Below are 23,088 nucleotides of genomic sequence, written 5' to 3' on the forward strand. Positions count from 1 at the left end.
TGCACAGTGAGGTGTTGGAGCCTCCTCTTCAGGCTCTAGCATATTATAACTTTCTTTCCTATATTTTTCTCTTCACTATGATGACTATTTATTTCTCATCACAATTCCCTTTTTTTTTTTTTTTTCTTTTTGCTTTCCCCATTTTAAGGGAGCAGAAAGCATCAGCTCAGACTTCTTCAACCATTGGTTCCCAGATGATGCAACACCCTTTTGGGTCTTGTTGAAAGTCATATTATAAATCATCTTGTGAAACAAATTAGGAGTATAAGGATAAATGAAGGGGAAGTTTTTCAAGTAGTCTTCATAACATAGTTGTTCTTGGAATTATTGGATATGAAAACTAGCTTTACTGCAGTCTTTGTGTTTACAAATGAGTAAGATAAGATCCTTTGCCATTCGGATACAGATGCAAAGCTTGGTCATTATAGATTCTGTCCCTCAAAGGAGAACTAAGGATATCATGTTAAGGGCTAGTGAATTTGGGAGGAGCAGAGGGATTTGGGACATGTGGATTAAAAACTCACTCCCCTCTTTTGTTTCCTGAAAGCAGACACTGCCCTGGACAAGCACTAGGGCAACTGAAAAGAAGGTGGGTCAGGTGTAGGGTTATGCATCTGTCTTGGTTATCTCACATGGCTACCAAGTCTGCTTCATAAATGGCAAGAGGCAGGAGGAATGAAAAGATGACACTGACTGAATGGCCATTACAAGCCATGAGCGTGAATGTTGGTATGTAAATAAACACAGACTGTCTGTGAGTATATTCATGTATTCAGCAATTCTCATTTGTAGGGTCAGTATTATTAAAAAAACACAATTATTCAAATAGTTATTAAAATGGATTAACTCTCCTGAATTTGTTTAATAATTTTTAGAGGCATCATGTATATCTTGGTACTAAGCATGTCTCAACAGAATGCTTCCAAGGCTGTAACTAAAAGATTGAATTAAAAAAGAAATTATTTTCTCTAAAACATTCTTTTCCACTTAAAACACATGTAGAAAATTTATTGCATCATTGATCATTGTGCAATTAAATTGAGTTACAAATTTATAGTCTACTTATACTCTTTTGTCACTATAATATATTTTTCTGTATTTTTTCTTTATTTTAACTCTTAAAAAGATACTTGTCTCATAACTTCTCAGGCTCCAAAGTCTTATTACATGATTGTTGAAATTGCTGATACACTGGAAGATGTACATCTTCTTTAAGATAAAAATGGAATGCATTTGATTCTTAAAAGAAAATGAACTCAACATTTTTGAATTTTTAAAAGATATGTGATTAACTTAAATCATTTTGAAAATATTGTTATAGGTAGATATTAACAGGTTTTTAAAATTTTGTGAAGACAGTTTTATCAAATATTTTTGCCTTTCATTTTCAATTTTAGTTATGTAGCTGTGAAATGTATTAATGTAAATAAATGCATCTATATTTATTTCACATCTGTTATAATGAGCTCCCAATTTTCTGTTATTTAAAATAAAATAAATTACCTAAAATTATTTAATAAGTATGAACTGTTGTTGACATGATTATAAAAATCCATTTTTCTGAAGATTTGTTAATGATTCAAACTATTAAAATTTAATTTCAAAAACAATAAAAATTATAAATAATTAAAATATAAATTTAAATATAGGTACCCCATTGTTAAGAAGCTTGCAATGGGTCTGCAATAGAGCAAATTTCTGTTGAGTTAGAAATGTTTTACATCTATTCTTAGGAAATTTGAGCATTAGTTTTACAGGACACACAAACAAGACATCAAGCATCTCAGAATGCTAGCAGGTCTTGCAAAATTAATGCATAGTAAATGCCTATTGGGCTTATAACTTTGGAAATGAGACTCTGGAGGTTTTGTTTGTTTGCTTGCTTGTTTTGCTCTCAGAGGACTGAGGAGTAGAATGCTTCAAAATTTCTAGAGTCCTCAGCAGTTTGTTTAAAAGATTAGAGGCAGTGATTAATACATTAATTGAAGAAGCATTGAAGTGAACTATGAATCCCATCACACATTTACATTAAACTATAGATGTGTTTGGTATTTACAGTTAATTTGGCATCAGATTCTCCATGAGCTTTCAGTGTGTTATGCTAAGATGAACCCTTCAGACAGGTGACCCTTCGCCAATGACTAGCCCTCAATCCAATGGGAGCCAGATTTTCCAAAGTCGCACATAAGTAATTTTTTTGCCATGTAAAACACTCCAATTCAAAAATGATTTTCTAAAAGTGATTTAAACATTATAATTTGGTTCATAAAAATAAACACATAAACAATAATTTTATGAAGTATCTGGATTGCTAGTCAAGTACAATATAGTCCACATCAAGCAGTTGCTAGTAAAAATAAAGATTTATTTTTAATGTTAGCTTTAAAATAATGTCTTTGGGAAGAGGGGGAAAAAGAGAACAAAGTAGGAATGGAATTTTGGGGGGTTTGGGCATATGTTAAAAGTAATGTAAGAAGTTAATATAATATAAATTACTGGTATGGATGTTGTTCTTAGAGTGTGTGATGAAATATCAGATAAAGTCAGTTATGGAAAGCACGAGAAAAATTAAAAGAAACATTTTTGTAAAATTTTATCAGATAACTAATAAATCACAAGCCATTTTTTCCTAGCAAGAGGTTCAACATTAAAGTTGAATTTCTGTAACATAGAACAATGGTTTAAAGGAATAAGAAAAATTTCTTCTAACGAAAAATTTCTATCTTATAGATACTGGTTGTTTTATTATATATTAAATCATATATTAAAATGTGAGGCCTGTTGAGTAGAATGCATTTCTCCACTCTCCTCAGAGACGCCCTAAGGAACGGTTGCTGTCAGTCATCTATCTATGTGACTGTCAGTGTGTCAGTTATATATGTCAGTGTGAATTGGTCATGGAAGCCCTTTCTAAGCCAGTGGCATTTGGATTGAGAAACAAATGATAAAAAACCAATGCAAAGGGCTGAAACAGTAACAAGACCTTTAGCCTGGAAGAGCTAATAGTTGGAATGACATTGAAGAGAGAGTCAGAGTCTAGATTTTCCAGGGCCCTGTGGATAAACGTTTTGTTTTGTTGTTTGTTTAATTGCAGTGAGTGAGCAATCACTCAAAGTTTTTATACAGAATTAGGGGATCACCTGGCTGCTGCATGCACCATGGGCTATAAAGAAGCCAAAGAGAGATCCCCAAAACTGGCTAGGACACTATAGCAATAAAGTAGGAGAGGGGGAAGAGGACATTGGTCTGGAATTCTGTTAGCTGCGATGATGAGCACAGCACGATTCTTGATACATTTTGGAAGTAGAGTTTGCAGGATTTACTGATGGTTGGCTAGAGGCTGTAACATAGAAGAATGATCAGGGTTGGCCCTTAAGGTTTTATCCTGAGCATGTGAGTAGTCGTGCTGTTTTCTGAAATAGACATAACTTAGGGGAGGTGAATGTTAAAAAATCAATGTTTCACTTTTGCTCATGTTAATTCTGCCTTCTGGACAGATATGTGTAATAGATGTTGAATATACAAATCTGGGATTCAAGAAGGAGGTCTGGCGTCATGGTACCGTACTTGAATGAAAAAAGTTTGCTCTTTTTCTAAGCATCATATAAAGCACTGTTTGTTGTTTTAGTTAATACACATAGTATAAACTTGCTCCATGTGAGTTTAAGGAGTATTTTAGTCCTAGCTAAAAGAAAAGATGACTTTTTTTCCCTCAGTATTAAAATCCAAAGACATTTCTAACTAAAAATGTATACATTTAATATGTATCACAAATCATTTTTACTTAAAACCAATTCCTTAGAGCATGATGAATGAAGACCATTCTATTTTTTAATTTTCTCATGTATGAACTGACATGCTGTTTTTTTACTCTTACTTAACAAACAGCATGCTTACATGTGTCTTAAATACCGCTCCAGAGGTTCGACCATGGGTTCCTTTTCTTCCAAATGAAATAGCCTTTGATAGTATCCATGTTACATATCTCTGTATCACACTGAAATTGTGGAAATCTTTTTATTGGTTTTTAGAAATTGGGTCCTTATTTATATAGTCATTTAGATACACCGAGAAATTTCCGTTACTTGACTGTGCTGTTTGCCTTTTGCTGTGTTCTAGTGGTTTGGCAATAGATTAGAGGTTGGGTTTTCCACCATTTGGTACTAATTATCTAGCAACAATCTGATTTCCATTTATTACATTCACATGGCAGTGTTGCCTGTATTTATATCAGAGGAAGGGTTTATTCTGTCCTCCTAGCCTCATGAACGCCTCCACAGGATTGTTCCATTATAAGATGCGGGCATAGCAAGTTAAATCAAATTGTTCCTCCTTATTATTGTATCTGGGTGCTTGCATTTTATATTTCTGGCTATAGAAGCTTTTAACCAAATCAAACTATTGCCAGAAAGTTAAATGAACAAAATTGTAGTCCTAAGAAAGACTGGACTCTCTACTGCTGAGTAAAATGTCTCCCCTTCAATTAAACCAAGTGTTACTGGATAAAATTCTGCCTTTATATAATCAACTGTGTGGCCACTGATTAGACTTGATAGGACAATTATAACTTAAATGTGTATTTCATTGTGGGTAAACAGACCTGCCTATTTATCTTTCTTTAGTATTTTCTCAACTACTATTGAAGTTAAAGATGGGCAAAAGCAGATTGTGAAAACTCTTAATTACACAACTAGCCAAATGTGAATCTCTAAACAAAGGCATAAATTTTAAACATGAACATTGATTCAAGAACATTTGGTGCCCACAAAAAATGATCACCAGTCCACAGTTTCACTTTCATAATTGTTACTTGCACAAAAGATGATTCTAAAGAAGTAAACCCTGTCTAATTGGAGAAAAATATCTTCCATTCCAGTTCTGACCATGAGTACCTGATTAAGTCACTTAATTTCTCCTTGTTTCAGTTTTCCTCTTTGAGATATGGAGATGATTATACCCATTCAATTTACAAAATTCTGTAAGAACATTTAAGAGAATAGGTTTTATAATTAAGAAACCATTATAAACAAACTGTGGATCTATAAATATGAAAAAAAATGCATCCCTGGTGCTATAAATTCTAAATTCTAGAATTTGTTACTTTTAAGGCTTATTTTATTCTTTAATTATATTTTATTGATTATGCCATTACAGCAGTCCCGATTTTTCCCCTTTGCCCCCCACCCCACCCAGCACCTTCCACTCCCTCAGGCAGTCCCCCCACCATTGTTCATGCCCATGGGTCATGCCCATAAGTTCTTTGGCTACTCGATTTCCTATACTGTACTTTACATCCCCATGGCTATTCTGTAGCTGCCTATTTGTATTTTCTTAACCCCCTCACCTCTTCACCCATTCCCCCACATGATGTTGACAATGTGCCATATAGTGGAATTTAAAAGTATGAACCAGCATGGCAATATAGAAAGTATTACTAGAACCTTTTTATATTACAGTTATATTTCCCACCTTTAGTGTTATTTATTATCTACCAGTTTTTTAAGTAGAAATTTTAATTTGGACATCTATATTAAAATATAAATATAACTACTTTTTAAATTTCATTATAAGAATTTTGTACCTCTACTATTTTAATAATTTTGATAAATCATATTTTAAACTTGAAGTTGTTTTACATTTTTAAAAGGGTCTCTGAAGGTTTATATCACCAAAATAGCAGGATAAAAATAATTTTGGTATTATTCTAATATTTCTATAGATACTACCACAGAAATACTTAATTCAGTATTTTTGTTTAAATGTATACAATACTTACTAATAGAATTCAAACCTTAAAACATATTATTTAGTCAGAGCTCAAAGTTGAAATAGTCACCATTGCCTAAATATACTAAGCCACTACCTACTGAAAGAAAGAGCTGCAAAGCTACAGGAACAAATCTCAATACTGGCTCATATTACTAATGGCTTAATAAAATTTCTGCACAATTAACAGTAATGTTTGAGCATAGAATTCCTCATTCCAAAAGTACAATAATTCAGATCCCGTGCATCTTCCTAAATACCAAAACACTTGGAATTATGGCATAAGGGATTAATCAGTAGTGCCATGAACTTCTGTGGAAAGTGCAAAAATTTTGGTTTCTAGCCAACTGTCAAAATATTGACAGAAATTCCAAAATAAAAATAGCAGACTGCTTCATCTAAACTAATTTCTTAGAAAAATATAATATCCTTGACTGCTCAAATGGAAGCTCAAAAAATGACTAATTCCTGACTCCTTAAAGTTAGAGGCACCTATCTAGGGCCAAAACATTTGGGCCAAAATTGCCTTGTGTGCCATTTAGGTGCTATACTGAAATGTTCTTATTCTCATTTAATAGGCCTAATAGTTAGGTACAGGATCAAAACTACTGAAATATGTCTTTATACATATTACTTGGCTTAGATTTCATTCTTTTAAGGAATTAGATATGACATCTAATTCCTTAACTCTAATCGCTTCTAAGTTAGGAATCACAAACTCAGATGTCAGCAGAGCCCATGCTAGGACATAAATGTATGGAATAAGCATGTGTTAATAGTGTTTATTTGGGGAGCATACACTTCACTTGAAAGGCACAGCAGATACTTAATGCAAATCAATTATTTTTATGGAAGTTTGTGAACCTGCTTTCCAAATTGTCTAACTTCACAAGAAAACCTCTGGATTTTAATGTGCAGTCTCTAAATGTTTACATGCAAGCAACTGAGTTAATATTAAAAGAGACCTGTGTGGCCCAAAGAAAAAAATGCCTGTTGACCACATCTATTTTACTGATGACTCAGAGGAAATCTGTGATAGTTAGACAATGTTAGAGTCCTAAACTTTAGATATTAAAATCTATTGATAGATATTCCTGCTTTACCATTTTGAAAATAAAAATACCTCTTAATTGGGGTATTTAAATACTTGGTTATTATCATATCATATAGATTCTTCATTTGTGTAAGTGTATTTTATCAGGGGCATTAGATGCATAATATTAGTGCTATGATAAAGTACTAGAGCACTTCTAAGTTAGGTTATATTGGTCTTCAGTTTTTTGAGAGGTACCTGGTAAAGGTATTTTGGCCAATACAAGTCATAAAACAACATAGAATGCTGTCATTTATGATATAGAAGCCATACCAAAGACATCTTCTTAATATCTTACTATGTTTTGCTCAGTGCAGACATCCTTATCAATTTATAGTTTAAGTTAAAAAATTGCTCTAGTATAAGTTAAACAATAAATATTCATTGTATATATAGTACTCCAATATGTTATACAGAGCATTTTAGAAAAACAATATTTTGTTGACAAGGAGCTTACAGTTGTCACCTATAATTAAAAAGTGGCCACCAATCAAAATTATACATTAAATTATGTAGACTATAAAATAGACCTAAAATTATATAGATACATACGAGCATGTATACATATCTGTAGATTAATAGGTAGATCACCATGGAGATCAATAGGGAAAACAATGGGTATATAACTGTTTATGCATATTAATAGAGTGATAGGTTATGTAAGTCAGACTATCAGAGATTTGCTTCCCAACTTAAACTTTCCCTCAACTTGAATCTCAACTTTACACTGTCTTCTTTCTCTATATGCTTCTAGAAATGTGTGAAGAGGTCGTTCCCACCTTAAAGATTTCCTTCAAACTTACTGATCTTTCTAATTATAAATTTTGTTACAACCTCACACAATAAGGTTTATCAAAAGCCAGATTCGTGTTGGCTGCCTCAAAGTCCTGTTAGTGTTGAAAAACATCTCTAGTGTGATTTGTAGTTGAGGAATCTGGCTCCAGGCCAAATCCTATGTGTAATTTTTTTCAGGCCTTATCACAAGCAATTACAAAGGCTGCACCTGGCAAGCTTTGTCGGGGGAGGGAAGGGAAGCTGCCCCCTGCCCCCACACCAGATTTAGCACAAAGTGTAGAGGAGGACTGAAACCCTTCCACCCCCAGGGCAGCCATGCTCTTCGATATAGAGGCAGGCCCAGCCCAGGCACCTCCTTGCAGTGGCCTCCTTTTTTGGAGGCTCTAGCCAAAGTCTCCCCTTAGGTGCCTCTGCTGAGACCACCCTATCTGGAGGCCTTAAGGACACTTTTCTCTAGTATGATTTTTGTGGTACTTTTCTACTCCTTGCCCTTTCCCCTTCCGACCCCCTGGCCTGCTTGCCCCCACCCCTTACAAAAAAACAGCAGAAATTTTTGTTCTGGACTCCCTGAGTGGAGAGACAATACCCGATTTCTGCACCAATACTTCTGACCTTTGCCCAGTGCCATTCCCTGGGGAAAAATTGGATATTGATGGAACCAGCACCTTCTTTCTGGTTTTTTGTTTATGCTATCATAGTAAGTACGTAAAACCCTAATAAGTCCTTTCATTTTGACTTGTTTATTTTTTTCATTATTGTATTTTTCCATTACCATTTATCCCTCTTATACCCCCCTCACCCGTGTAATCAATACACTTGTCCATGTCCATGAATCCTTTTTCCTTTTTTCTCAATGCCTCTACCCCCAAACCTCCCCCCAACCCCCAATAGCTATCAGCTTGCTTTCTATCTGTGAGTCTGCTTCTGTTTTGTTTGTTAGTTCAGTTTGTTCATGAGATTCCACATATGAGTGAAATCATATGGTATTTGTCCTCTGACTGGCTTATCTCACTTAGCATAATGTTCTCTGGGTCTATTTGTGCTGTTGCAAAGGGTAAAATTTTCTTTTCTTTTAAGACTGAGCAGTATTCCATTGTGTAAATGTCCCATAGTTCTTTTATCTGCTCATCTACTGATGGACACTTGGGCTGCTTCCAAATCTTGATGATTGTAAATAACACTGCAATGAACATAGAGATGCTTATGTTCTTTTGAATTAGCATTTTGAGTTCCCTAGGATATGTTCCCAGAAGTGGGATCACTAGGTCAAAAAACAGTTCCATTTTTAATTTTTTGAGGTCTCTCCATACTGCTTTCTACAGTGGCTATACCAGTCTGCATTCCTGCCAACAGTGCAAAATGCAAAAGGGTCCCCCTTTCTCCACATCCTTACCAGCACTTTGTTGGATTGTTGATGATAGCCATTCTGACTGGTATGAGGTGGTATCTCATCGTGGCTTTAATTTGCATTTCTTTGATGATTAGAAACCATCGACAAAATAAAAAGACAACCCACAAAAGTGGGAGAACGTATTCACCAATACATCTGATAAGGGGTTAATATCCAAAATTTATAAAGAACTTACAAAACTCAACACCAAAAAATAAATCCAATTAAAAACAATCCAATTAAAAATGGGCAAAGGACCTGAATAGATACTTTTCTAAAAAGCACATACAGATGGCTAATAGGCATATGAAAAGATGCTCAACATCACTAATCATCAGAGAAATGCAAATTGACTTGTTTAAATTGACATCTGGTCAATCTAGCTCAGCTCTTGACAGTAACTTTTCAATATGCCGTAATGGAAATACTGTCTAAAAGTCATCCAAAGACTGATGTTCACACCCAATGAAGTGTTCTGCTTGCATATTGTCTTATTTATTATCTCTGATTTATTCAGGATGCTTATAAACTCCTTCTGCCCATCCCGGAAAGGTCTTACCATTTGAAACTCACTACCTAGAGAGAGCGCATGATGCTTGGAGTCAGTTGTTTTGAAGTTTGGCCCTGCTTTTTACTTCATATAGGAATAACTCACAAAAAATCTAGGGACCTTAATTCCCATATCTTTATTATAATAAGGACATAACGTTACTAATGCTAATATTTCCAAATAACTTTTTGTGGAGTAAGTATAAAATGATTGTTATAACCCTTTTGAAATTCCTACAAAGTCTCAACTTTTTACTAGACTTCTACTTCAGTGACTGTTTTTTTCTATTACTTTCCTTCATTGTTTCATCTCATTATACAGAGGCTCTCTCCAAAATAAATCTTTAAGCTTTCCTCGGTTTCCTCTCCATTGCCTTCCTCTCAAGTTCTAATAAATGCAATATTTTATTTAAATATCTAAAAATGTAATATTTCAGTAAAAATGGTCAACTTAACCAATCCAGAATCCAAGGACTGTCACAATAAGAAAGTCCACTCTACTAAACTCTATTAAAACTTTTATTTTTAGAAAAGTTATTTTCAAATTCCTTAAGCCTTTCCCTAAAATATCATTTTACAAACAAATTTTCATGTATACTTTTTTCTGTTTCCTCTATCTCTCCTTTCTTCTCCTCAGTTTATTTCTCTGTCCTTTTTTCACAGCTGCTGCACAAAGTGTCTGATCATGAGCAACACGAGTTTCAGAGATGCTCATCCTCTTTCTGGCGTAGTAGTGAGGACTCGTCCCCCTGTCTAAATATTTCTTCCATTACTGTCACTCCTGTCAACTCAAGTGATTCCAGACTATCATTGGGACTCTTAATACCACCACCTTCTAAATGTGGCCTTCCCAAGCCTATCGTTGAGCGCAGCATTCCAAGACCTCATGTAATTTTCTAAACAGAAAATTATTTTTATTATCCCACCTATTTTCCTTAATTTTGCTATAATGTGCTATTTAGATAGTAGTTAATATACAGCTACATCTTGAAAAATGGGATGTGATCTGGGGCCTTTGTATGCCATTTTTGCTTCCTTTGGTTGTGATATCAGAGAATTTCATCTTGAGAAAGTAGGTTATTGGTGATATTGGTAAAAGCAGTTGCAGTAGACTCAGTACATAAAGAGTGAAGTCTAGGTTCATATGAGTTGAGGACTGAATGAAATAAAAGTTAGGACAGGAAATGTAGTATCTTTTTCAAGGAGCTTACTTAGCCTTGGAGGGAAGAGACAGAGAGATGAGAGGCTAGAGGAATAAAGAGGGAGCAGAGTGAAAACATTTTTGGTTTTGTTTTTAATTACAGTTGAGATTTTAGTGTCTTTATATTCTTAAAAAGATGAGAGATGAGGAAGAGAGTGGAAATAGAGGGATGAAATGATTAGGACAATAATATTCCCAAATAGAAGTGCTGAGGTATAAAGTTGCCTGGAAGTCTTTGGATAGGCAGTATTTATGTTAAAGTAAACAGGTTGTTGAAGAAAGGGAGATGACAGCAATTTTCCTGAGTGAAATTGTGTACTAACAATCTTGTTAATGGCAAATCTGTCCCTTTCTACACATAAGCAGCTTTATTTTTCTTCATTGCTTTCATCATCTGTGAATCAGAAAAATAAATATATTTTTAGAACTCTAATTTTAATATGAACCACTCTAAATAATCTTTGTCCATGCTCTTATAGAAAAATCAAATTTTTCCTCACTATCTCTCTCCACAATAAGAATTCTTTATTTTTATCATTTTTTTTATTTTATGGATTGTGTGTGTTTGTGTATTTTTTTCCACAAATGACAATTGAAGTAATGACTGTGTCATTCTTACATTATGTCCTGGCCCAGACAACAATTATTTTGGTGGTATATTTAGTGATTATTAATTTATTTCACAGTGTAGGTATCTATTATAGAAAACTTGATGAAATCTTATTCAGGATAAAAGGCACTGCAGCAAATTTAATAGTTGGCTGTCATTTGTAGTTATAAATACAAGTGAAAATACTCCTTTTAAAATTTGTTAAACATATTCTCAATTGAATTTGTATGGTTATATTTAAGATACATCACTTATGTTTAATTATTTCTGTTTAAACATGATCTTAAGCAAAATAAATTACTGAAATCATGTTTTATATAATTTCTAACATTTTCAGTTCTCATGCAAGTGGCAATTATTTCTTTTATATCTGTCAAGAATGGCATTGTCACTATGTTTGCCATCATCTTTGAAACCATTTTTACAGAAATTCCTGTTTGCTTTCTTGCAAGTCAGTATTTAGCATAACTGGTTGAACTATATGAGACAGCTAATATTTAACTATTTTTTATTCAATGGAATTTGTTGTTTTTTACATATATTTTATATGCATATGAAATATTTAGCATTATAAGGTGTCTACATGAAATACTATCCTAATTCATATTGTTTTCATTGCAGGCAGGCAGTGCGACACCTAAGTCACCCTCCACGGACATCTTTGATATGATTCCATTTTCTCCAATATCACACCAGTCATCAATACCTACTCCCAATGGCACACAGCCGCCTCCTGTACCTAGTAGATCTACCGAGATTAGTAAGTTTTCTAAACAAATTAATACTTTTACTTCATTTGTGTACATTTTAAGTGGTTAATTAATACTTTACATGAAATTATATATCCTAACAAGTTCACCAAAAATTTTAATTACCAAAGTATTATGTTTATATATATGTGCCACATTCAGTTAATTATATTTTACTTTTTAATTCAGGGTATCCTATTGAAGGCATACATACTATGCCTTTAAAATTATTTTATAAAAAATGATATTTTGGGGTAGGGTTATTTGCATTATAATGCAAAGCACTTAATTATATTTTTATTGGGTTTGGGGTTATGTTTTAATGTTTTAATTATTAAAAGCAAATCTAGTGATTTTTCACATATTTAATAGAGCTCATTCTCAATTTTTGGTTATCATTGAATGTGTGGATAATTCTGAGTTGAGGAAATACACAAATCTATGAATTCCATGATTTGTTTCTTAACCCTAGGTAAGAGCGTTCCTTCTTTGATATCTAAAATGTTACAAGTGCATTAATTTTCTGATTTACCTTCTGTATATCTAGAAGGAACATAAAGGTCTCTTTTTGATAAATTAGAAAGCATCCAACAGATGCTCATTGTCAATACCTTGTCTCTGTGTTGATGTGCATCCTGTCACGGAAGCTGAAAGAGTGGTTCCCAGTGGCCATGATCTCTCATGATGTCCAAGGGGAAACTGAAGGAAAGAGAACTTTACATAATGTGCTTTGTTACGTCCTCTCTGGTTCACATTAAGACATTTTCACTATAACTCTGAAGTTTTAGCCTAAGGCTTTAAAGCATGTCAGAACCTATAGTTGTATTGTTTTAACCCTGTGGAACTTAAAGTATTTTGCACATGTTAGGCATTCATTAAATTTTAGAGAACTAATTTGTAGATATAAAGTAATAAATTCGGAACTTTAAAAATCAGATTATGGAAATATTGAATACTTTATGTAAGTTGAAATGTATATATAAATATATTTTGTTCCAATGCAAGGTTACTCTATAATACATACGTCATAGTGTTTTGAGATATTGCCAATATCTTGTAATTGTAATGAGATACTTTTTGTCCTTAAAGTGTTCCACAAATCTTCCTTTACTGATGTTTTTACTTACTTGGACTTCATCATGAATTTACTCATTCATTTATTTAATTCAGTGGACATTTGTTTAGCATATACACTAGACTTGGGTTACATACTGGAATTTGAAATATAAATTAGCAACATATCCATGAGGGAGGATTTTAATCCAAGTCAAAATACAAATTGAAAGGAGTAAAGAGATTTTAATACATTTATAAGGAATAATCTATCAGGATGGTGACTGAGATTTCAAAATCAATTATGGTTTAGGGTTTTAGACCAAATGTTTTTAATGGGGGAAACTGGAGGCAGAGAAGATGTAAATAATGAGATCTGTTTTAGGCATCAGTGAGTTTGAAATGGTCAAGTGGTTTTATGAGATTTATCAAGAAGAAATTGAAGGTAACACTTTGCTGCATTTTTAAATGTCGATCTTTCCTGAATGCCAAAGTTTAAGAACTTTAACAATATGTCAATAGATAGAAAAACTAGATAGATAGATAGTCCTGGTTACCCCATACCATCTATACTGACAATTTCAGGATGAATTGTTTAACTTGATTTTAATTGTAAAACTGTCTAAAACTCCAAATCAGTAAGCTTTTGGTAATAGAACTTATTCTTTTAAAAGAAATCTTAAATGTGTTCGTTCATTTCTTTTTCATTATCTACTAAATACATAAAAGCAGAAACCTATAAGATTTTGCCTTAGTTTCTCTCTTTACCACATGAGAAACCCTACTAGTTCTCTGAATATATTTTTGATCTTTGCATATGTATAGCATTTAATTTAATTTAATGCTATGTTTCCTGATTGACTCTAAATCCTATGAGGAAAGAAGTTGGTCCCTTTTTACCACTTTAATTCTAGCAAAAATTACCTAGCAAAGCACATGGCATATAATATGTGTCCAATAAATATTTAGTGAATAAAGAATGACTGAGTGAAGTATTGCCTTCTAGTTTTTATTCTTTTACTCTTATATTAGACTTAAATAATTTTAATGTTATTAATTACATAACACACCTCTTTCATTAGAAATTGACTTATGTAATATTATAAATTTTAGATTGATCTGAGCTGACCAAAATATGCCATGGAGCTCTGTAATGTTTATTAATTTACATGTTATCGATGTATTAATACGTAAATGTAGTAGCTTCTTACGTGGTGGGGGAGTCATGAACCTTTGAGAGTATGGTACAAGTTATGAAGCCTCTTTATAGAAAAGCACAACATGCCCACTTACACAAAATTTATATTGCATTTCAGGAATGTCAAAGATCCCTTTAAGCCCATCTGAAATCTTTGATAATTTTGAGCGCCAACTTCAGTAAACCTACGTAATGAAAATCTCTATTCTCTAATCAGCAGTTTCTTCTCCTTATTAATTCATTTTTTGACCAATATCTACCATATGTAAAGCATTGTTCAGTGTGCTTTGTGCATTGATGGTAACCAGGATACTCCTCTAAAGAAAAATTCCTCTGTTCTCTAAGTTCTGGTTTATTGTCCTGAGCAACATCAAACTGAGGAAATACATGATAAAAAACAGTAATACTGATAAGTTATATATAAGGTGGCAACAAATTCCCATTTGTTTAGGCAGTCCTGGCTTATTTCTTTTGTTCTGGCATAACTATTGGTAGTGCTCCTTTCACTCTTAAAAGTGTCTTTTTGCATGATAAAAATATGCTCCTGTTATTTATACAATTCCCAGAAGAAGTGGGAACTTCTAAGCATTTACGTTAGATTATGTAATATATGAATCTGATGCCCCAAAATGTTATAACTGAAGAAGCAAGTATAATGGGAGTGAAAGAGTGATATAGAGGCTATGACAGAACTCAAGCAGCATAAATATTATTTCTTTCATAGCATTGAATTTAGAGAATATAGTTATAGTTTCCTGAAAAATGAAAGTCTTATTACATTATAAATTCCCATACCCATATATAATTTGAAATTCTTTTTTAGTCAGTTAGGGATTTATTTGAATTAATTCAGAGGAAAGAAATTTCTCAACCGTTTTTAAAACTTTTTCAGTTACATAACAGGACATAGCCTTATCAATCACTGCCATTGATTTTAACTTGGATACTTTTTTTGTGATAAAAAAAATACATGCTCTATATGTACAGAGAGTTTTTTGGTACTCCATTACTGCTGTTTTAAAAAAGAAATTTGTTTCTGGGATTACAGTCATTTCAAAGTGGTGGTTATTTATGAAGATGAAATAATATTACACGACATGAGATGATGCACCTTAAATTTCTTTCTGAGATGAAAGTATGTGAACTATGAATAAAGCTACCTACTAATCTAGTCAGTCCTACATATTGCTTCACTTCCGTGTTGGCAAAGTCATCAGTAAATGAAATAGGGGAGTCCCAATGAGTAGCCTATTCATTTTAGTACATTTAAATTGCTTCAGTAAAATGTAAGTATTGTAATATATTAATTATCAAATATTTGGTGAATTTGGTGTTCAGAAGCCTTAATTAAAGATGCAGAAACATCTCTGGATAATAATTTTTTGTAACTAGCTTTTTAATATCATCATAAACTGAATCTTTGCTTACTTGTTGGCATTTAACTAGTCTTAAGTTCAGGAAAGCCCAGCATAAAGTGTAACTGTGGATAGTGGCTCATTTGGTCACGTAAGTATTTGTTTATATAATTCTGCCTTTTAAATATAACATATCCCAGCTCACTTTTTTGTCACTCATATAGTAAATTATTTTCCTCTAGAACGGGACCTGTTTGGAGCAGAACCTTTTGACCCATTTAATTGTGGAGCAGGGGATTTCCCTCCAGATATTCAATCAAAATTAGATGAAATGCAGGTGACTATTTAACAGATTGACCCATAAATGTTTGTTCTTTTTAATATGAGATGCTATATACCAAAACTATCCTTTTTTTAAATTATTATCAGTATAAAAACTTACTTAAAATAATTACTTTAAAATAATAATATGCATTTAGTCCTAAAAATATTCCTATAGCTGTTAAAGATAAGCTTTTATTTTGTTCTTAATGGTACACTTTACAATAGTAATAAGATGGTTCATGTTTTTATACAAAATTACATGAATTCTATTGATTTATTATTTTGAAATCAAGAAATAAAAGGTCATTAGACTAAAATTCAATTTCAGTTTTAACAACTATGAATTTCAAAATTGTGAATGGATAGATGTAGGAAAATCTTTGTAAGACTAGAATCAGTATCCCTTAAAAGAAGGAAGCATTGTAGCTGTATTTCATCACTTTGGGAATTTTATTAAAAAAAGCAGACACCCAGTGACAAGTTTTTTAGGAATGTAGTTCAGTTGGGCTTTTGTTCTTTCTCTCCCTTTTATTTTTCAATTCTTTTTTTAAAAATTTTTATCTATTTATTTTTAGAGAATGGGGAAGAGAAGGAGAAAGAGGGGGAGAAAAACATCAATGTGTGGTTGTCTCTCACACACTCCCTGCTGGAGAACTGGCCCACAACCCAGACATGTGCCCTGGCTGGGAATTGAACCAGTAACCCTTTGTTCTCAGTCCAGCACTCAGTCCACTGAGCTATACCAGCCAGGGCTATTTTTCACTTCTTAATTGTTTTGGAAGTTTGAAGATACTGGTTTTAAGAGCTCTATAGAATGGTCCATGATTAGTAAATGTGTAAATGTTCTTAATAAACACTGAAGTCTTCTGTTTATATTTTCACTTTATATTTTGGTGAAGTTATTATATGCTGGTTTTTATCAAATGTATGTGTGCATGTGTGTGTGTGTGTGTGTGTGTGTGTGTAATTTTTGAATGTAGACAGAAGCAAGTTATATGAAGCTGAAGCTGGTGAAGAGACAGAAAAGAGAAGTCATTTTTATTTATTAACACTCTCTTTCATTTCCCAGGGGAAAAAAAAATTAGTGGTTGTATTCTGATCTTCTAAAACTTCTATCACTCCTTTCTAGAAAGATAATATAAATACCGATCTGTTTATTTTAGACTGTACCGATGAAGCAATCTTATTTTCTAGGTATAATGTCATTTTCCTAGATGATGTTATTTGGCTGAAACTAAAGTGACCAATATCAGACTTCTGTTGATTTCAGCGTATATTAATGAATACGCAGTTTCCCCACCTCTTTGTTATATTTCAAATACTATGGAACTTTCACTTAAACAGTGCATAAAAATTTATCAAGGGTGCTTTATTCCTTCCATATGAAATTAATTGCTTTCCTTTTTTATTAGTTTTACAGATTAGGCTTGTAGTACTTGGGCCTAATGCTATTCTAAGGACAAATACAGATATGGGCACTGATGTGGTAGTATTTGTTCTCAAGTTTCATTTAAACCATAAACAGTACTTTTCTATTAATGTTTTGTAGATTTTCAAAAAATTGAAACATCTTCTATAAATTTTTTTAAGATAAGCCTACAACTTTAGCTTTTTCTAAGAACCCATTCTGAGAAACACTGTTGGAATGATTTCATATTGTGTTAGTCAAATAATGTTAATCTGTGGTATTTTTTCTTTTATTTTAGTTTTTGCCATTTCTAATATTTTCTTAATGTCCTTTTTATTCTTTTCTGCTTTCATGGTGGGTAGCGCCAGAGATGGTTGGTATATTATTTTCATAATAATTTTAAACAACTTACAAATTTTTAAAGCTAAAACCTATTATTTGCATGCTTTATTTAATAAATATTCAAATAGCTATTCCATATAGATATGTATGATTATTAGTTGTGTTTAAAGAGGTCTTATAGCCTGTATTTTAAAGTATTTCTTTTCAGTGACTTAGTCACTAATACATTGTCCACCAAATTGCTTGTCTCTTTCTTTGAGCCCAGGATTTACTTGCAAGGTGACTTTAACTAAAGTAAAATAATATTTCTATCTAAAGTTTATATGACTTTTTTCATTAATCTTGTAAACCTAATTAACCTAATGCACACCTTTATCTACTATTTTTATCTTTGCATATATGTAAAAAATTTATGCAGTATAATGGGTTATGTAAACCTTTATGTTGAGTTAATAAACCTACTGAAGTATTTGGTTTTCTTTGTTCATTTACCAAGGAAATCATAGAAACACCTTATACATTTCCAATTTAATCAGAAATGTTAAGGCATGTTTCACTTTAAATTGTTAGAAAATTAAATATTTATTTGAAATCAATAATTTAGTTTTTTCATTGAATTTAAACTTCTCGGTACATGTCACCAACAGGAAAATCAGTATAATGGTATTGATAGCCCAGAAATATACCTTGTAAGATATAATAACAATACACTAAAGAAAAAAGCATGGCAAGGCAATGAATGGTGAAAGAATTGTGCATTAAGTGGTGTTAAGTCAACTGGTTAATAATTCTGAAGGATCAATGTACAGCAGAAACAGCAGATACTCAAATAAATTTCATAAGCATTAGGCAGTTTAAAATGTTTGAAATGTAAGTAAATATTGATCAGACTTTTTATTTGGTGAGAAATTTTTATAAGAGCATATTTTATATGAACATATAGTCTTCTACAGAAGAACTGGTATAGTTTTTAAAATTTTCCCTTTAAAATATAACTATCACATATACATAATTAAAGTGAGTAGACAAATGGTTAAGAAACTGAACAATCAACAAATTTTTACAAAAGAAAACCACAGGTGGCTAATATACATATATAGAATATTTAGTAAAATCAGAAAAAAAATACAAATTAAGTGAAGAATTATAAATGTGTTGATCTATCAAATTATAAATAGTATTTTCTTACTAAAAACAGCACTAGTGAAAGTGTGATGAAACAAGCACTCTAAATCATTTCTGGGTAGTCAGTTCATTGCAGTCCTTTGGGGGATAATTTGTTATTAATAGTTGTATTTGTATTTTTCATCAAAAATTAATACAATATATTCCGAGGAAGAAATAATTATAACTGTGAAAAATGTGAAAAAATCTGATCAGCCTTATGAGTAACTGTAAAATACTGGAGACAAATCATGTTAAGAATTAATAGAATGCTATATAGTCATTAAGTTAGTTTAATGTGGATTCAAAATAATAATAGAAAGGTCGTTTTGCTATGATTAAAAGATATAGAAAATTCTATATAATGTACATAATGCATTAAGAGAAAGTTATATGTAATGTAGTTTTCTACATTTTTATCAAAATTGTTTTTAAAAAAAAATCTATAGATGGAAAGAAAGGGGACTCAAAGGACCTCTCTCAACACGTTCACAATTTTTGCATAGTAGTGGTTTTTCCTTCTCTAATGTGCATTTCTCCCTCTTTCAAATAAACAAAATGCAATTGGGAAAAATATTTTATACAGAAAACATGTAAAATATTAATAATAAAATTATTTTTGTGTGGTGTTAACTTTATGATAATTTTCATCACTACATAAATTAAATAAAGCCTCATTTTTATTCCAAAGTTAAAAATTCCAGCAGATGTGCAAATCCTAGACAGATTGAGTCTGTCAAACTATGAGTTACAAAACGAGACCTAAGTGGGAACGTTAGGTAATATGTGAGAAATTTTATTGTAGAATAAGAAAACAAAGAGCCATACAACAGTGTATCTGTTCATTGGGATTATTAAATAATCTAGGGAAGTTTGAAAGGATCCTTATAAAGTCACCATGGAGATCATCTTTTAAGTGATAATTTTTTTTTATTATTATTGAAATAACAATTGATCTCTATTTAATTGATTGCAATTCAACCTTCCATATACTGATAACACATTGATAAATAGCATTTTCAGGGTAGTTGATTTGATACTGGTTTAATTCAGAATGTAATGGCAAAATTTTAAAAACACTGTATGGTATCAAACCTTTCCAAAGGTAATATATATCCTGGCTCTCTGTCTGCCCATCTATCTATCTATCTGTCTATTATATAGCAAAATATTGTTGTGATAAGAACGAGCTTTGAAAAAAATTATGCTAAGTAATCTAACTTTTGCTTAACTAAATTTAATTTGTATTCTAAGTACTGAGAATAAATTTTGAAAAACAACAGTGACGGCATTACTCTGTATTGTCTGTGCTAAAGATATAATGAGCACGCTGAAGATTACTAGAGGATAAGGCGTGGCTTGCAGTTTTATAACAACCTTCTTCCTCTACTACATTGCCATGTTTACATTGAATTTGTAATAACATAAGTACATTTAGATACCTGTTCTAAATGAATGTAACTTTGGGAAATGCAAAGAGATACACAGTTGGTTAACACACAAGTAGATAAAATCTAATTAAACAAAACACAAAGCAGAACAGGGGACAAGCCTTATTTTTGAGAGTTATTTGTTGTTGTTTTTGTTGTTTGTTTTTTGATAAGGAATAGACTGCTGTTTACATTTCATTTGCAAAAAGAGTGTCATATGGCTACCCCAAACTAAAGACGATCTCAGTGAACAAAATTTCAGTTCTGTAAGAAAGTTAGAAATATAATAAATTTTTTGTACATATATGATTTGTATATGTAAATGTATACACATATATATGAAAAGAGAGAGAGAAAATGTGGTCTCCAATTTCACTGATCTGCCTGAGTCTGCTTTTCATCTTTTTGTAGGTCAGTGAGGAAGGATTTACAGACAAATGTGAGGATGGAGATAGCTTATACTTCAGTTATCTTACGTAAAATAAAGAAGAAACTTTGGATAGAAAAAGAAAACTTTCAAAAAAGTTTTTTTGGCCATTAACTTGTAACTCAAACTCTAAAGAATAAAACAAAACAAAAATAACCTTACACAGCAATTGTATATTTGCTGTAACTCTATCAAAGGCAACTTGATTTCCAAAAACACCCAAAAGATCCTAGGTGGAGTGGGTTCAAAGCAACACCTTGCAACTGGAAGCAACCGCAGGCCTAGTAAAGGAAGCTTTCTGGTGGCAAAGTGCTCTGCAGTCCTTCCCGTGTTCCACCTAGGATGTGACATTGCATTTACTAAATGTATTTTATCAGGAGCCAAACAATGGTAACCAAAAAGAAAGGGTGAAAACTATCTTGAACCGTTCATCAATTTGAAGTTTAACTATCTTACTTATACTTAATACTATTTATTTTCAAGTAAATATCAATCTTTAGAGCCAACACAGAGGAATATAAGATTGACAAAGATTTAACCAAAAAATATGTTTACAATTTAAAACTGTTTAATTCCATATATTTCAGGGTTTTTTTTTCCTGTCTCTCATGCATGTTAACTTTACATATGTTTAATATTTTTAAAATCCTAATGGTTATAAAGATCTAACTAGAGTACACACCAATATAAAAATTTGAAAAGCCAACATTTGACTTTTAATTGTCTCTTAATTGATCAAAGCATGAAGAAATCCACTTCTGTTCATGGTCTCTTTGATTTACTGAGTGGTTTGTTTTTTTTTTTATTTTTGGGTTTTTTTTTGCCATGAGCATTTCATATTTTAATTAGTTTACTCTGTTTTACAGGAGGGGTTCAAAATGGGACTAACTCTTGAAGGCACAGTATTCTGCCTCGACCCGTTAGACAGCAGGTGCTGACGTCAAGAAACAAGTTCCTGATTCATATTAAATTTATTTTATCTACATATATATATATATATATCATTCGTTATTACTTTATAACAGGTCTTATATGTGTGCCAATATATTTTTTAATATCTTCATTTTCTGAAATTTATTTCCTCATACATTTACTGTTGTTCTGTAACATTTTATTTTAAAAACAACTCACTGTAAAGCATTCTTTTATGTTCATTTCTGTTTTTATTATAAAAGAATTTATAATCAAAAACAAATTATCCAAATATCTGTCGTATGTCTGAGTTCTAAATAGTTAACATCTTGAAATTTGTGTTCATATACCAGGCTGCTAGACTACTATTGATTTCCCAAAAGCCATACCTTAATGCTACTTTTCAGTGTCCTAAAGAGATGTACCAATTCCAAACCTACTACGGTATTCAAACTAATAAATATGTTACCATTCATTAGACAGATGTCATTTTATGTATGAAATGTAGTTTCATATCATTGGGAAAATGTAAGCTTTGAATACAATGCCACCAGATCATTTTAGCAGGTAAAATAACAAAAATATAAATTCTTATATTAAACCAAATGTATTTAGAATATTAGTAAATGCAGGGTAATGATGTTAGTTATGATCATCAGTTATACTCTAAATATTTTATTTATTTCATAAATATTGTGGAAGAAGTGAAAATATGTTATTTACAAAACACTTAAAATTTCATATCTAAAGAGATAAGTTACATTACCAAACAGGTAAACATCATTGGATCTTGTCCATTCTGAAACGCATCGGGATGCATTCTGTCTCTAGTTGCAGTGTGTGTTACTCGGATTTACTTTACCAAAAAATTTTTGTCTCAAAATATTGTGATGCCCCATTAGTTTTGATGCTGTAAAATCTATGATGACTATTCTTCATGAATCATCAATGTTATTTTGCAAATTTAATTGTTGCTGAAGTTAAAATGTCATTTTTTCACAAAAATCAAGTTGCTGCTCAGTTTAGTCTTTAACATGAATAATATTTTTACTCAGTACAACAAAAATTTTATGGTTAAAACTTATAATTTAGTTCATTACATTGGAAGAAAAATAAATTTAATGAGAGATCGGGGGTAGATCTCAAAAACAAATTTTTCTTCCCTTTTAGTCTTGGAAGTTTTCTTCTAGTGCTAAAGATATATTTTCACTAGAAAAAGACATTAAATAGCTTATGCAATATTGTATTTGTATGTATCTTCATCATGTTCTATGATATATATAAGCCTTCTTATTTGTTTTCTGGTATCTGCTAAGTTGTAC

The 23,088-nt window shown here is 31.9% G+C and overlaps 1 protein-coding gene across 2 annotated transcripts in view; it reads left to right on the forward strand.

The window, feature by feature from the left end:
* GULP1 (GULP PTB domain containing engulfment adaptor 1) overlaps positions 1 to 21,797 on the forward strand; it is an 82,732-nt gene extending 60,935 nt beyond the window's left edge. Inside the window, exons 7-10 of one of the 2 annotated variants that reach the window (XM_054562587.1) lie at positions 10,257 to 10,481; positions 12,026 to 12,164; positions 16,002 to 16,096; positions 21,721 to 21,797. In XM_054562587.1, coding sequence (XP_054418562.1) covers positions 10,257 to 10,481; positions 12,026 to 12,164; positions 16,002 to 16,096; positions 21,721 to 21,792 — 531 coding nt within the window. In that variant the 3' untranslated portion in view covers positions 21,793 to 21,797. The remainder of the gene's footprint in view (positions 1 to 10,256; positions 10,482 to 12,025; positions 12,165 to 16,001; positions 16,097 to 21,720) is intronic. The other variant, XM_054562588.1, reaches the window with a different exon arrangement.
* The last annotated feature ends 1,291 nt before the right edge of the window (positions 21,798 to 23,088 follow it).

Source organism: Pteronotus mesoamericanus, unplaced genomic scaffold (assembly GCF_021234165.1).
Source record: "Pteronotus mesoamericanus isolate MK-2021 breed Mesoamerican mustached bat unplaced genomic scaffold, CSHL_Meso_final scaffold_651, whole genome shotgun sequence".
NCBI lineage: Eukaryota > Metazoa > Chordata > Mammalia > Chiroptera > Mormoopidae > Pteronotus > Pteronotus mesoamericanus.